The sequence below is a fragment of the Fukomys damarensis genome, unplaced genomic scaffold (genome assembly GCF_012274545.1).
Source record: "Fukomys damarensis isolate Sample0158 unplaced genomic scaffold, DMR_v1.0_HiC HiC_scaffold_16, whole genome shotgun sequence".
NCBI lineage: Eukaryota > Metazoa > Chordata > Mammalia > Rodentia > Bathyergidae > Fukomys > Fukomys damarensis.
The window spans coordinates 73,345,010-73,361,891 of record NW_022900928.1 but is presented as its reverse complement, the minus strand read 5'-3'; the positions used below and the strand labels follow the sequence as shown (position 1 = coordinate 73,361,891).

Here is a 16,882-nt window from a genome sequence, read left to right as displayed (position 1 = left end):
AGGGGGTTTGTATCATGTAGTCACATCCAACAAATTAGCTTAAATTAGTCCAAGTCTAGGTGTCCCTTAAGCTCCTAAGTAGAGGTGAAGAGGTTTGTGAATCAAAATAGGAATTATTCTAAAGGAGGAGACTCTAAGCCTCCTTACCTTTGGTCCATCCTGCCAGGAGGAGACACATTTCCAAGACCATAGCCCAGTGGCCTTGGAGATGGACCCCTTCACATCTGGAACATTCTGTTGTATAAATGTGCTGTTACCACCAAAATCACCTGCAGAGTCAGCTTGAGAAGCTCGGCTTACTCTCTTCTTTAAACAGTCAGTGTACGCAGTGGTTCACTGAGTCCTTCAGGCAGGTCAAACTTTACTTCCACTTTTAGAAGCAGCTCTCCATCAGTAGTAGATATTAGAGCTCCGGTTCCTACCTATTCTCTGCTATTCAGATCCTGTCTCTCCTCTTCTTATTTTATCATCTTTATTTTCACTTGTTGCTGGATAGCATCAGTTCCTGTCCAGGTGAATTCTGGAGAAATAGCCAGTTTTCCTCCCCGTTTTGAGATGTTCTGGGAACATTTTTTTCTCCCCAGTCACATGTATTGTGGCAATTAATGAACTTGGTTTTGTGTTAAAGTTGGGCGGATAAAATATTTTCCCTCTTAGAAATAAAATGCTCAGCAAATTGAAGTCAGTGTTCCTTTCCAGGCAGCTCTAGTTTGTTTCCTGACAGAGTAATTTATTTCCGATAAAACATTCATCTAAATGGAGCTCTTGGAAGAGGCTGTACATGAAAGAGTGCTTTCCATTAAAGAAAGAGTGTGGGTGAGCCTTTGCCCAGGTCTATTTTTATTATTATTTATTAAGAAATGGCACTGCTTCAAGAATTTTACAGACTGCAGATTATAAACATCCTTAACTGATCAGAATCCGAGCCCAAATGCTCCTTCAGGAAAGAGCAGAGTTTGCACTCCTTTGTGTACCTTTCTCAGGTAATTGAGGAGATTGAGGAAATGATGCAGAACTCCCCAGATCCTGAGGAGGAAGAGGAGGTTCTGGAAGAAGAGGATGGAGGAGAAACCTCATCCCAGGCAGACTCAGTCCTGCTGCAGGAGATGCAAGCCCTGACACAGACCTTCAACAACAACTGGTCCTACGAAGGTGAGGCCCTGGGTGGGCTGGCCGAGGACGATGCTCCACATGGTGACGCATGTGACAGAACCCAGTTGCTGCCCCAGCGCAGAGGCTTCCACATCCAGAGGGCGGGTGGAACCCTCTCTCCTCCTCCACATCAGGAGGGAAGTGAGTGCATTTATAAATGAAAAGGTAGTCAAGCAAAATGTGAAGTGGTAAAGCTAACCAAAGCACAGAGCTAAAGGATAAGTGGAAGAACTCAAAACCACTGTTGAAAAGCAATGGATGATACTACCATAAAATCAATGAAAAAAATACAAAAGGTAATAATAATAATTGCTCATAGTTTTTGGAGTGCTTTCTATGTGCCAGACCTGCTTTTGCGCATAATCTCACACCATTCTACTAGGGTTGAACTGAGTCTTCCATAGGCTAAATGGCTTGTTCAAGGCTCTGTTGGGGAAATAGAATTAAACACCAAATCTCTTCACCATCCAGAAAAACCTCTCCACAAAGGTAGACGAGGAAGAAAACATTTTTATTGTTGAGTAAGCATTAAACCAGAGTAGGGTGCACATCACAGACAACCCACTGAAGGGATGGCAGAGACTGAAAGCAATCTTGCTCTGCTCTGTGGCTAAGTGGACAGAACCCATTATACTAAGTGGGTTTTGCAGCTTGGCTTCAGGTTGTGAGTTAGGCCTCTGTGCTCCCAGAACAGTGGGAGATTAAGCCTTATCTTCTTTTATGATTATATTTCAAAGCAGTGACTCCAAGGTCCCTGAGGAAGCCTTCCTGAATTGTGGGAATGGTAAGAGGCTGATAAAGCCATTAAAAGATTGAACATACTTTCAAAAAGGACAAAGAAATTCTGAAAGAAAAAGAAAGTTGGAAAGAAGAAAAATCTCTTCCCTCATCGATTATTTAGTGTAGCGCTGAGGGTTGAACCGAAGACCTCACCCCTGCTAAGCACACACTGTAGCACCCTCAGCCCTCTTTCCTTATTCTCAGTGGGGAGCACCAAGACTGTCCTCGTAGATCAGTGCTTGTCCTCAAACCTCCAGTAAGTTGAAATGGTGCAGCCTTAACTTGAAGCCAAGGTTAGCTCCAGAGTTTGGTCTCTTAATCCCTGTATCACACTAACTCTCTGACACAGGTTTATGCTAATTATCATGGTGCAAAGAAAGGACTGGATGAAGCGTGAAATGAAAAATACTGTAACACACACAAAGCAAAATAGAGAATAAAACCCATCAGTCTATAGGGGTGACAGTGCCCATGATGCAGGAGGCGCTCTGCTCTTGGAGGGAGGTCCCCACATGGGGTGGTGTGGATTTATAAACCACAGAGAGAGAGAAGGCAGGATGGTCAGGGGACGAAGGTACAATCAAGGGTCACAAGTGACAAAAATTGAGGCGCAGGTCTGAAGCACAGCTTGCTGAAAGTGAAGTCCTGCAGCTCCAAGGAGCAGAGACAGGGTGGCGGCCACTGCCTGGGGTGGCAGGGTTGGGGAGCCAGTGGGGGTGATGAGTGGATTTGGCTGCCCTGCTGCATTCATGGCCGCGCCAATGGGCCATTCTCAGCCACACAAAGGCCCCAAAGATAGAAGTGTTCAGCAAAGGAGTCGTGAAAACAGCTGAGATACAGAGTGAAATGGCAAAAAACAAAAGGCGGAGGACAGCTTCAGAGAGCAAAATAAAGGGGAAAGACAAGCAAGTCAGCAAATACCCAGGCTGAGCAGAAAGGAAACGGGAAAGAAGAATGGATTCTGAGATAAAAATAAAAGGTAGCATTAGTCAGGAGCACACTTGATGAAATGCTTCCAAATCTATTTTACGGACCTGTATGGACCTGTATGGACCTGTAGTGATTGTACGTGTTTATGGAGGCAGAGTGGCGTCTCAGCACGTGTACACAGTGTAGATTGGATCAGGGTGACCAGCACGTCTGTCACCTCAGTTGTTCACCACTTACCTGTGTGGTGGACACTTAAAACCCTGTGTATGAACTATTTTGAAATAGTTGACTATTATCAGACACCTAAAGCACCCTTAGGGGCCAGGGATTTAGCTCAGAGTTTGCACCACCTGCCTTGAAAGCTCAAGGACGTGAGTTCGATCCCTGGTACCAAAAAAAAAAAAAAAAAAAAAAAAAAAAAAAAAAAAAAAAAAAGAAAACAGCCGTAGGAGACAAGAGGTTAAAGGGAAGTTATCTGTGTCCCATGCTCTCATGTTCCCTGCCTGCGTCTGGAAGTGGTGATACTCGGTACCGATGGGCTGGGCCTGTTTCCCCTGCACATTCCTGGTCTTCCACAGGTCTCCCGTAGTTTTGAATATGCATGTTGTGGCACAGGACATGCATCCTTGGGTCCTAAGCTTATGTTCCTGTTGGCTATATTGTGATCAGTTGTTAGGAATAAATATCACCTCTGTATTGCTCTGCAGCTCAGATGACAAAAATCTCACCTGCCCCTCCAATTCTCCACCCATTCCAATGTGAGGAATACTATAGAGACAGGAAACTTGAACAAAGGATCAAAAAGCCAGGCATCTGTACACCCACATTTTCGTCCACAGAACCTACAGGCTTCCTTGGTGGGGGCTGTCTCTTCTTCCTCTTCTTCCTCCTCTTTTTCCAGAGTGTGGTATTCTGTTATGTATGTGATTTGAGGTTCCCTCCCTTCCTGGCCTTCCCCCAGTTATGAAGGTCTTTCACAGACCTCTAAGGAATTGGAGGGGGTCTCTTCTCAGGGGGGCCGTCCCATCCTCAGAGGGCTCAGGCCCAGCTGCAGGTGTCGGCTACAGGCTGGTCTTCCCCTGTAGGGCTGAGGCACATGTCAGGGTCTGAGCTGACTGAGCTGCTGGACCAGGTGGAGGGTGCCATCCGGGACTTCTCGGAGGAGCTGGTGCACCAGCTGGCTCGCCGGGACGAGCTGGAGTTTGAGAAGGAAGTGAAGAACTCCTTCATCACGGTGCTCATCGAGGTTCAGAACAAGCAGAAGGAGCAGCGGGAACTGATGAAGAAGAGGCGGAGAGAGAAAGGGCTGAGCCTGCAGAGTAGTCGGATAGAGAAGGGAAGCCAGATGCCTCTCAAGGTACGTGAGCAGCTGGAGCACCGGACGTGCCCAGCTTTGGACCCTAGCCACACAAGCCCTGGCACCTGGCCTGTGATAGATATGTAAGCACTTACTGGGCAACATTGTGAGGGGCCCTATGACAGATAAGGTTAGAGAGGCCCACACAGGGCCCCTGTCTAAGTGCGAGACACAGGGCATAAATGTTAAAATATGGCCTGGGTTCTCTAGGATGCACTTGGTCCAGTGGGACGTAAGCATGTAGAGCTCGGGACCCTGATCAGGTGTCTGCTATTGGCATGGACATGCTCCGACCTGGTCTGGGTCAGGTGTGTGTAGGGTGTTGACAGGGTACTCGGGTGAGAAGGACCAGGTGTCTTATTGGTCCATAGACAGTGTTCTCCAAAGCTTCCTACTATCATCTAAGGAGCTTTTTCAAAATGCCTTTGCCCAGCTCTGTCCCAGACCAACTGGATTAGGCTAGGGCTTGTGCGTTTTGGCAGTACCTTCTCCAGATGAGGACAGTTGCTTTAAACTTGTCCTCTCTGATAGCTGAACATTGTTTCCCCCAAGATCTTTGCATTACTGTTCCTCTACGTTTTGCTGACTTCCTTTATTTTTTATTCGGTACGGACGAAATGAGGCAAACTGGGGAAACAGAGAGAACTCCTGTTGACTGAGGGACCTACTGAGATAATCTGTGAGACAACATCCTTGAGACTGCTGTTTATTCTTGCAAGTTCAAGCTTAAACGCTTGCCCAGTTCTGTAGGCCAAGTCTTAAATGGACTCTAGTCACCATGACAGTGTGGTAGTTGATGGGCCTGGGCACTGGCATGGGGATACGGGCTGCTGGGGAGGGGACTGTGGGGCAGGAAGTATTTGCCTTTCTTGCCTCTCTCCTGCCAGCGTTTCAGCATGGAAGGCATCTCCAACATCCTACAGAATGGCATCCGCCAGACCTTTGGCTCCTCGGGAACTGACAAGCAGGTACAAGCTGTCTCCCTCCTGTTCTTCACCTGGGTTTTGGCACCTCAGCCAAAACCTGGACAAGACAAAACCCAACCCCGTTGGTGGAACTATGAATTAAGCTGTTTTAAGGATACAGTGCATTGAAAGGAAACCTGTTTCACGATTGATTCTGTTTTAGTCTGACCAACTCCATGACAAAGGATCACCAGCTGACCCAGTGCTACCACCAAAACTGCTTCTTTGGCCTGGCTCTGATTGTGACCCATGGTGTGGTGGCTATGCAGTGGCTCTATTTAGTCAGCGACTTGCCCATTGTTAATCAGCTTTGTCTTACTATAACAAAATACGGAAGGCGACTATCTCTATAAATGTAGAAAAAAAATTATTTGGCTCACAGTTTTGGAAGGTCAAGTCCAAGAATGGGAGGCCTCATTGGTTTGGCTTCTGGTGAGGGTAGCAGATTCGTATGGAGGAGTTTGTGGTCCTGTCTCAAGCCATGAAGGGAGAGACCAAGGTCCTTTAATTTCCTTTGAAGACGAGACCCCTGTGCCTAAGGCCTTTTTGAAAGCCAGGCCCCGGCTCTTGAAGGCACATAGTACTTTCCGATACCACAGTACTGGGGACCCAGCGTTTATATGTGGAGTTTTGAAGTACCCTCACATTACACCCGGTCCATAGCATCTGGGAAGCAGCTTGCCTCTGTGGTTATCAAAGTGGAGTTAAAAAAACTCTCATGAGAGTCTGGTGTGACATGCTCTGGTGCTAGGTCCTCAGGTGCCAACATGGAAAGTCCTGGTTCCTGTCCTCATGGGGTGCATAATCCAGTAGACATGACAGTATGTGAACTGACAAGCTTGAAAATGTAGAATAAGTGCTTGTGAAATGTGTATCTTTCAAGTATGCTTGGAGTAGGATTCTAAGCAGAATTCTACACCTGCGACATGGGAAGAGACCTCAGGAACTTATACCGTGCTCTCTCCTTTCACAGCAGTGAGAATGAGACCTAGAACAATAAGGCCTTGCTGCCTGCACTGCAGTTCTCATGTTTGAGGCTGCCTTAGGGCATGTCCAGGTCCCCCAAGCTCCTGGGTCCCCAGGTGCTGGGTTTGTTGGAGAGGCAACCCACATCCAGCAGGGGGAGCAAATCCGACATCCAAGACCTGGGTGGAGTTGACAGTCCCTTGAGGTTTTTGTTTTGTTTTGTTTTGGTATGGGGGATTGAATTTGAGACCTTGGGTTTGAGAGACAGCAGGAGGAACCACTGAGCTAAATCCCTGGTCCTTCTCTTACTGTTTTTTGACAAAAGAGAAATAGTTCCTTCTTAAATTGCACTGCAAGAACAAAGACAAAGACAACAAGCCCTCTGGAGATGTTCTTTGGTCTTAGTCTGAAGGAAAACAAAAGATCCCCAGGATTTCTAGATAACCAAAAAGTATCTAGAGTGGAAAGAAGGTAGAAATTGGGATGGAAAGGAATCTTGGCTAAGTATGAGGACAGCCTTACTTTTAAAGAGACTGCCCCTCAAGGTGGGGAAAATAGTTTTGAAATGATATGGCAGTGGGCATTTTGTTATTGTTGACACAGGGTCTTGCTCTGTAGCCCAGGCTGGCCTTGAACTTTTGGTGATCCTCTTGCCTCAGCTTCCAGAGGGCTGGGATTATAGGCGTGTGCTACCAAAACCCACTTGAATGTGTTGTTGAGAGAGAGTCAGGTCTGACGTGGTTTGCCCTACTTTAAACCCAGTGGGACTGTGTCTTGTGACACCACGGGCCCTGGGTGCCCTGTTTGTCTTACAGTATCTGAACACAGTCATTCCTTATGAGAAGAAGTCCTCTCCTCCCTCTGTGGAAGACCTGCAGATGCTGACAAACAGTGAGTTCTCTCCTCCCGGCTGCTCCTTGCCCTCCTCAGTGCATGCATGGATGAGGCCCCTCCACTGCTTTGGACCTCAGATTTCCCCAGGGCAGCTTTACAGGGCTCCACACTATTTGTCACACCTCCCTGCACAGGGTAAAATTAAAACGCTTTGCAGAGCTGCCCAGAAGACAGCTCTTTTCCTTGGTTCCTGAAAGGGAAGAAATCTGTTGGGGTGGGATGGGGGGCTGGTGACAGAGTGGGGTAGTGGTGGGGGGCAGGGCATGGTTTTTCTTGTTTCCCCAGTGGCTCTCAGGGCTTTGCAGTCTTTGCCTCCCCTGTTCTCTCCTGAAACTCCAAGTTGCCTGGTCCACCCTTGTGCCCTTTGAAGCAGGGAGCTTGGACTGTGGGTCTGGATGTATTTTTAACGACAAGTCAAGTTTCTTGGGTGGGGTGAGGCTGCTTGGAAAGAAGAGCATCTGGTTTTCCTTCCAGGAAGTGACTGGCTCCATTGTCCTATATTAATAAACATTCTGAGCTGTGGGAGAAAACTGTGTAATAAAGAGCCCTTTGTAGGCAGAATCTCTTTATATACGTACATCAAACAGTACAACTCCCAAAGGGCTGGGGACGCATGGTTCAGCCATCAGCGTTAGCTTGGCTCTGTTAGGAAGAGAAAAATCCTGGGCTGATACATGGTGGGTCAGAGAGAAATTCCATTTCCCTGGCAACGGAGCTGCAGAATGACAGCCAACTAGGAGGCCGCCCTGCCCACTGCTCGGGGGCCCGTCGGACACCCCAGGAGAAGCCAGAGGGCCACTGTTGAGTTGAGGAAAACATGCCCACTGGGTCCTGGTGCTAAATGTGACCAAATGTTTTCGTTTTTATCAGTTTTGGAGAGTGAAAGCAAGAGATGGTAGCAAATGCAAATCCTGCCACAGACAGGCTGTCCTTGAGAATCAGAAATTTAAAAACCAGCGCACACTGACTTGTTCTTGACTTATTTTAAGCTTCTCTATTTGCATAAATGTGCACTAAGACTTTTTTAAAAGGAGTAGACAGTGCATTTACAGGGCTGGGGATGTAGTTCGGTAGTGCTTGCCTAACATGCAGGCAGTCCTGGGTTTAATTCCTAGTGCTTAAAAAAAAAAAAAGGCAAATGTATTTATAGATGTTTGTGTTTTCACTGTGGTAAATATTTGGAAAATCATTTGGACAAATTACTAAGGTCAAAATATGTAAAGTACTTGATTTTAGTCTTAAAAGAGGGAAGAACTATTAATTTATTAAGATGCCCACCCAGGAATTCAATGTGAGATTTTCTTTCCATTTTAATGAAGAAACAGATGTTTCTGTTCTGAGTGGGCTTGCTTACATTTTTCAAATTCATTAAAAAATGTAGAGTATGTCTACACTTTAGAATACTTTGAATGTGTGGAAACGTGAACAGAGACACATAAATGTTTCCTTGTTCCCTTTGTTTTATTTAGTATTTTAGTATTTTCCAGATAGCCGTGATTACACTGGCTGGGCAATTTTGTGTCACGAGTTTAGTCACATCACTTAATTGTTAATATTTTGTTAATATTTTTTATGCCTATCTTTTCTCTCATGGAGATATCCTAGTATTTTCTGCTTTTTAAAAGAAAAACTTTCATGTTCTTTGAATACCAATTATTTTATAGGTTCTACATTTCGCATTTTAGCAAATCCTTGTATGGGTTTGTGACTAATGTCCCCTCTCTTTGAATCAAGAACATAGGCCAAAGACCACCTCCTCTGGCTGGACATTCCAAATTTTGGAGTCTGTCTTCGCGTATGCATATGCCCGTAACTCAGCCCAGCAGTTGGGAGGCTGAGGAGGGAGAATCAATGTGAGTTCCAGGCCTGCCTGGGCTACATAATGAGTTCAAGGCCAGCCTGCACTCCATAGCAAGGCCCTGCCTATAAATAAATAAATAAATATTTGTTTTAGGGGGAAAAAAACTAAAAGGAAAGATAAATAAATTTATTTTGGAGTCTGGAGATCAACTTAGATACATGCTGGCTGAGTGCAGTTATTGGGTTTTTACTGCAATCATTTTGCTGTGGCCGTCTGCCCAGGCTCAGTTACAAAGCGTTCCCGGACAAGTAAGTGCAAATGATTGTATGTCTAAAATATGGGGGCGGGGGGAACCTCGAAAAAAGTGAAGACCCCTTAGCATCCACTTAAGCTGAAATTGAATACATGTCTAAAATTAGGTAAGAAAACAGAAAAACCAACAGCTGGCGGGGCTGTGGGTCCAGTGTTCCTCTCTCTGGACCTGGCCACTGACTCACAGCATTGCTGGGCCCCGTTCCTCATCCACTGTGATTTGGATGCAAGTTACAACCTGATGCTTTGAAGCGAGGTGAGGTGACTGTGGAGGGCAAAGACACCGACATGGACTGAGGTCTCACTGTTGTCACTGCTGCCCCCGGACCCTCGCTTTCACTTCCAGCTATTCTTTATCGTTTTCATTTGTAAAAGTAAAGCACGCTCATCGAGAAGAGTCTGACAATATAGAAAGACGTCCTAGAAAGAACTTCCCTGGGGTCTTAGCCAGAGATAAACGCTTAGGTTTTATGGACCATTCTTTGTCTCTGAACATCAGAATTATTATAAATTTAATGTGTGTTTTGCAACCTTCTTTCTTCACTGATAATATGTCTTGTACATGCAGATCTCTCCATTTTTTTGAAGCAAGACATTTATTGGTATATTTTAGATATACATAATGATAACTCTCATTTTTAAAATGCCATATGAAGCTGTACTGAATAGATACACTAGTTTAAGGAAGCTTACCAACAGAGGAATCTATTACTAGACATTCATTTTATGTTATAAATACATCCAGATACTTTGTTATGGGATTTTTCTTCAAAGTTGACTTTCCAAGTATGAATTATTTTTAATTTAATAATTTTCTGTTATGTTTAATAACAGAAAAAGTTTTTTTTTTTCTTTTTTTCTTCAGTGTTGGGGATGGAATCCAGGGCCTTGTACATGCTAGGCAAGGGCTCTACCACCAAGCTACATCCCCAGCCCTAGGAAAAAGCAGTTTTTAAAATTCTATAAAAATCTAAAAAAGCCTTTGGATTTTAAAAGCCTCCCTATTGTTCGATTCCTGTGTCAGTCATGTGGTGTTTGGATAAGAAGTCTATAGTTCCGCTCAGCCCATGATTCTTCTGCTTTGCCACAATTTCTAGCATTGTGATGGGCATAACATAGAGAATAAATATAATAAATTAACCTCATTAGTTACCAATAAATTAAAGAGACTTCTTCTAATAATGCCTGTTTATGTGAATAGGATGTCTTTAAAGACGGCTTTATTGGTAATTTCAGTGATGTGACGACTAATAGTCTTTAGATGGATGGTATCCAAAAGCTGATTCTTTTTAGAGTAATTGCTGTATGTATTTCTATGATTTATTATAAAAGACATATATTTAGTAGGTAGTATGGGAATTATAGATGAGGAAGAAAAAAAAACTTAAAGAATAGAAATCACCAATAAGTCCACTGCCGGAGACCATACTCCTCTCTCACCTCGTAGAGGGCAGGCTCTTGGAGAGGCTTCTAGATGTCTCTGTACTCAATGAGTGTCTGATTCCCTGCAATAGTTTCTCACTCATTTTGGGCTGGGAGGTTGTTTGGTGTTGCATGCCCTGATGGTATTTTGGCTCACCGTTCTGTCTCTTTCCCTAGTTCTCTTCGCCATGAAGGAGGATAACGAGAAGGTGCCTACTTTGCTAACGGACTACATTTTAAAAGGTAAGAGCAGCTGCAGGCCTCCTGGCACACAGTGACCCTTTGGGGCCCCAGCTCTAGCTTGGAACCCACACCGAAGCCCTCTGGAGCTCCCACTCCATACAGGCTGGGTGGGCACCAAGTGAATGTTTGCAGGCCCTCACAGGAATGAATGAGCGTTGCTAGGAGGCCGGGTAATATTCTCTCATCCTGGGTCACCACTGTGACTCCACGTGTGGGGCAGGCTACCCACAAAGGACACCGTGAAAATTCTGTGGACTTGGGGTTATGTAGTTTGGAAAAGCAAGCCTGAAAAATAAAACTTTTTCAAGTACTTGAAAGGAAAATGGATTCAAGATTAGATATGTTCTTTCATAACTTTTTTTTACTTTTTATTATGAAACTTTTGACACATATGAGAGTAGAGTGAGTGGTATAAAAAACTCTCATGTCCTTCTTATCCAGCTTTACCATCATTAATCCTGAGCAGTCTTATTTCATTTTACACCTACCCAACTTCTCCTCTCCTGTGTTGTTTTGAAGCAAATCTTTGTCATCATGTTTTTAATCCATAAATATTGCAGTATTCATTTCTAAACCATAGGAACTCTTTAGAAAAAGATAGTTGTAATAGCATTATTTCAATTTAAAAAAATAAGCTTTTTTTTTTTTTTTTTTAGTTTTGGGGTTTTTTGTTAATTGCAGTATTCATTTCTAAACCATAGGAACTCTTTAGAAAAAGATAGTTGTAATAGCATTATTTCAATTTAAAAAAATAAGCTTTTTTTTTTTTTTTTTTAGTATTGGGGATTTTTGTTGTTGTTTTGTTTGTTTTTTGTGATACTGCAAATCGAACCCAGGGTCTTCACACTGAATTTCATCCCAGCCCAATTTAGTTTTTGTTTTGAGAGAGTCTTGCTAATTCTCTAAGTTGCCCAACCTGGGCTCTAACTTGCATCCTCTTGCCTCAGCCTCCCAAAGTGCTGGGGTTATAATTGTGTGCCACCATGCCTCTTCCCAATTATTTTTATTTTGCATTTTGAGACAAGGTGTCACTGTCGAGTTGCCAAGACCAGGCTGGAACTTGACATCCTCCTGCCTCAACCTCTCAGAGTGCTGGGATGATAGATATGTGACAACACGCCTGGCTAAAATTAAGAGTTTCTTAACACCACGGATGAACCAGTCAGTGTTCAGATTTCCCTCTTTCCATAAAATGTTTTTCAGGATTCTTTTGCACTGAAATCTAGTGAAGGCCCATGTTATAAATTGATAGTCTCTTTCAGTTTAAGTTCCCTTTCCTTCTCTTCTCTATCCCTTCAAATTTTTTGTTGGAGAAACTAGATTATTTGTCCTGTAGAATTTCCTCATCCTGGATTTTTTCCTAATTGCACCCCCAAGATACCATTTCATATCTCTCCCATCTCCAGGAACTGATAGGATGAGAGAATCAAGCAGATCTTTCGATAAGCACATTTTCAGTGGTTGTAGATTTCTATTGGAAATCTGGCTGTCTTTGTGTGTGTGTGTGTGTGTGTGTGTGTGTGAGAGATATTAAAAACAATTGATGATCACTCATTATTTTGATCCATTATTTTATTAGCTTTTGTTCTACCTGTACACAAAACTGTGTAGTTTCAGAAAGCTTGTGGAATACAACCCTGAGCTGTACTGTTTCTGTAAGTATCAGAGAGAAGAGTCTTAAATTTGAGCAGGAAGAATTTAGGCTAAACATTAGGAAGGACTTGTGGCTTTCCTTCTCCTCATCTTCCTCCTCTCCTTCATCTTTTGCCATGCTGCAGACTGATCCCAGGGCTTAGCACAGTGATCTGCTAGGCAAATGGTCACTACTGAGCTACATCCTTAGACCAGAACTTGTGACTCTTGAAGATTTTAGAAGAATGGTCAAGTCCTCCAAGGAGGTTTTTAGAAATGGGTTACCTAAATTTGATGGTAGAGAGCCAGATTTAACCCTCATGATTCACTGAAATGTCAATGAATTTATAATAATATTTACCGAGCAAGTGTGTGTGTGTGTGTGTGTGCTTCTCAGCAACCCTGTGGGATGGCAGGGGTGTGTTGTACTGTGCAGTTGAAGAAACAGCTTGAACAGGTGAAGTCATTTCCTTCAGGCCATAGAGTTGGTAATGGTTGGATCAGAGTTTGAACAGAGGCAGATAGGCCCTGGAGACCACATTCTTAATCTTTACACCAAACATCCACCTGTCACCCTTGGAAAATGCCCAGCCACAGTTACTCCTGGTTCTAAGGGCCGTTTTCTGCTCAGGACCCGGTGTGACCACCACAGTGCCTGACCCTCCTCCTCCCCTTTTCTCGTTTCAGTGCTCTGTCCCACTTAACCTTGCCTTTGGAGCAGCCTGGCTGCGGGAGGTCACTGAGCAAGAGTCATTCTACCGCAGGGACTGCATGACACCACGTAACCTCCGACGTGTATTTAAACGTGTACAGTCTAACATGGATTAAACATGAGCAATCACGCGGGGTCCTTTGCTGTTGGCTTCTAGTGCTAGTAATCATGGGATGCATGATCGGGGTGCAGGGTGGGTGACATGGCCTCCTCTCCACCTGTGTCAGGGAAGGCGGATGTTCTCACCTCTCATTATGTAGTCTGGTTCCAGCCCTCAAAAATAGCTTCTACTCTTAAGACTAATTTTGAAATAAACCTTCATTTAATTAATATTCTTCATGTGTTTTGGGGTGTGTTGTCCACAGACATTCTGTTCCGAACCCTCTCCAGAAAGGATGTGTGATTGCCTTCACACGTGGTTCTGTGGCCGCTGGCAGCCCACACAGTGCTTGGGCCAGGATAAGGCCCTGTTGTGGGTTGTGGTGGGATCGTGAGATGTGGTGGAGCTGCAGATGAGACAGACAGAAGGAGATGGTTGGCCCATGGACTTCTGTGATTGTGGAGCTGCACTGTGTGTTTTTGAAACTAGCTGGTCAGAAGGGGCTCGGGGTCAGGGTGTAAAGATGGCAAGTGAGCCCCAAGGAGGAGCCAAGCAGCTGTAGTGCCTTTTGATGGGATGGCCAGGTTGGCTTCTGGAGGCCTTGGGGTTGGAGGGAGTGAGTGCTGCCCAGCTCTCCCAACATAGGATATGGTGGTTTTGTTCCTGTATTGAGGCACCAGTGCTCCATGTCTGCCCCTGTGACCCCTAGGAACAGCATCCTCTGACTTTGTGTGTCCTCCCTATCCTTCCTGCAGCCCTGAGGTCCTCAGCCCTCACTCCTACATGCCGTCTCTGTCTACAGCAGGCAGCTGCCACCCTTGACCAACCAGCAGCAAATGCTGTCCCTGTATTCCGGATGTTGGTTCAACTTCACCATAGCCTGAGTTGCACTCTGGCTTCTGTCTTCCAGCTTGAATGATGCTAACTCTGTCAGTTCCCATAAAACCCTTATGGGACACTTGCTACTGCCTGCCACTGGCCTTGCCACTTAACACATCGTCTTACATCCCGGCAACCTTCTGTTTTAGTATTATCATGATTTTCCAGAGGAGAGAAGCAGAGATCTGCAGCAGTTTTCCCAGGAGGCACCGGTGATGGTAGAGATAGATTGACTCAGAGGACTCTTGTCCAAGACTTCCATCAATTCTTAGGAGTGTGGTTCTTGCTTTAACTGAGCACTAAGTTTTCTTAGGTATGTGGTAAATCACACTTGAGGTTCCATAAGGTACCCATGAAAATCCTCAGGGTCAACAAATTGACATAACTATTAGTCCTTTGACAAAAAGGAAGGAGTTTAATTCTGCAGTCTTCTGGCACTAAGCTAAAGATGTGGGGGGTGGGGGGACTGGTGATGTGGGGTCATAGGCAGATTTAACACTGCCAGCTGAGGGGTTTTTCGATGGTCTCAGCGGAGGAGAAGCAGTGAATCTCCAGAGCTTTGCTTCCTGCCTTGGATTTGTGAGATCTAGGTCAGCCACTCCTTTCCCCCAATTTACCTTGCCAGCAGGTGTCTGAAGCAGCAGAGACAAGCTAATCAAAGCTGCTGGCAGTTAAAAATAAATCTCAAGTGTCAGGGCCGTACTCAGTCCAGGAGGAGGTGAGTGGGAAAGGGAGGAACAGTGCTTCTTTTTTTCTCAAGGTTTCTGTCCATCAGGAGCTGAAAGAGGATGTGAAATCCATTCCTCAGGGTCCTGCATTGACCTTCTCCCTGTCCATCAGCACTGCCCACACCCAGTAGCTGGTTAGCACTGCAAAATGGCAGGCAGAACCCCAGACTGGCTGAGTCAGAATGTGCATTGAACAAGACTCCCTGAAGTGGGGATTTTCATCAAGGTTTGGAAAAACTGCTCTGCATTTTCAGTTGCTGGAACCCTGACTTGAGATTGAATCCAAGGAAAGCACGGGCAGTGTGATTAATGGGTGAACCTAATTCTCTTCCCCCAGCTTTCCTCTCTTCTCGCTGTTCTGATTGTAGTAGAAACTGGGAAAACGCCTGAGGACAAACTGAAATTTCAGAGTCTGGTAAGTTTTGATGGCAAAACTTACCCAGTGCAGGATATCTGTACTCAGCAAGGAATATTGGAGAGCTGGTGTCTGCATAGAGTCCTTTAGATAGGTTGGAGATCAGTCTGACTGGTAGGTTCTGTAACTAAGGTGTGTTTCTATCAATTTAAGGATTCTGTTCAACCTAGTTTGATCAAGCTCTGGCAAGAAAACTCCACTATGCAGCCTTTTTTGATGTAGGGTTGAAACAAATGGTCATGGGCACAGACTGTTTTCCAAATGAAATATCCATTCAGGTCTATTTCAGAATAAGGGGCAGATGGAGTCCTTCGGAAAGAAAACCTCAAGGGAGATGCTTTGTGTCCCACAGTTTGTGGGACAAATAAGATTTTTAAAATTTAATAACCCCTTTTCATACTCACTGGCTGAAGTATAACTATCGTAGTGGTCAGAAGGAGAAATGGAGACTATCAATGAGCAGGCACAACCCGTCCTGGTTTTACTGGTGCGGGAGTACCGAGGACTGAACCAGGACTTTGCACATGACAAATACGTGACTTATCACTGAGCCACATCCACAGCTCCTATCCAGCTGTTTAAGGATGAACCGAGTTGTGACTTGGGTTATAACTGTTCATTCCACCAGCATTTCTGAGCACCCACTATGTCTTAGGCTCTCCCGCCACAGCTGGGTCATGGAGGGCATCACAGGTCAAAGCAAGGAGCATTTGCTTTCCAGGTGGCAGAAACAAGAAATAGGGAGAGGCAGCGTCATTTCCCCCGAAGTTGGGATAGGTGCCGCTCTTCTCGTTGCCATGCCAGCCTCAGTGATTAGTATGCGCGGAAAGGGGAGTAATTACATGCTACTCTTGGAGAAGAGACACTCTGCTTCTTGATGGTGCCTGATTATTTATTTGCTTGAGAGGGTGAGAGAACAATCATTTGGATTTCTGTCTGAACCTGGGGTCTTCTGTCTTTTCAGGAGGGAGGGGAAGCACAAGCCACTCTGCTGACCTGGAAGGTGTGTTGGCTTCTTACTGCCTTTCTTCTCAAAGAACAATGAGCCACCTTAGCCCACAGCCCAGCAGTGCCTCCCCCCAGCCCTCATGCATATTCATCTGTGCTTCAAAGAGCACAGCATGGAATATGCAGATTGGCTAGGCAGGAGCTGGTTGGCATTTTGATAATAGCTTTGTCTGAAAAAACCCCAGGGACACAGGCACATCTAGTTTCTCTCTTTCTCTCTCTTTCCTCCGCCCTGTGGCTTGCCCCTCACTCTCTTTTCTACTCCCAGTTTCCTGCCACAGAACACGCAAATGAATCACAGAAGCAAAGGAGCAAGTGAGCGGAGGAGCCAGGTGTCTATTCCAGTCCAGTGCATTTCCACTTCATCCTCTCTCCTCCCTCCCCCTGGAAGAGAATTGTTATGTTTCTTTCCCACCAGGGTTGCTGGGTTTGAGAACGCTCAAGGCCTGGGCCTGTTTTCTGTTCTGCATTGGCTCCTCCCTTTCTGGGCACATATTCTGGGCCGTCTCTCCCAGAGATGGGCTTTCTACTGTCTGTTTCTCCTGCACCTTCCACCCTGCTTTTTTTTTTTTTTTTTTTTTTTCCG

At 45.1% G+C, this 16,882-nt stretch overlaps 1 protein-coding gene across 2 annotated transcripts in view; it reads left to right on the top strand.

Annotated features, from left to right (window-relative positions):
- The window catches only part of Fez1 (fasciculation and elongation protein zeta 1), a 42,676-nt gene extending 29,178 nt beyond the window's left edge, over positions 1-13,498 (top strand). For both annotated transcript variants that reach the window (XM_010628689.1, XM_010628690.3), the window contains exons 5-10: positions 984-1,152; positions 3,948-4,219; positions 5,107-5,187; positions 6,966-7,041; positions 10,757-10,822; positions 13,142-13,498. In XM_010628689.1, the coding sequence (XP_010626991.1) occupies positions 984-1,152; positions 3,948-4,219; positions 5,107-5,187; positions 6,966-7,041; positions 10,757-10,822; positions 13,142-13,158 (681 nt within the window). In that variant the 3' untranslated portion in view covers positions 13,159-13,498. The remainder of the gene's footprint in view (positions 1-983; positions 1,153-3,947; positions 4,220-5,106; positions 5,188-6,965; positions 7,042-10,756; positions 10,823-13,141) is intronic.
- Positions 13,499-16,882: the final 3,384 nt, after the last annotated feature.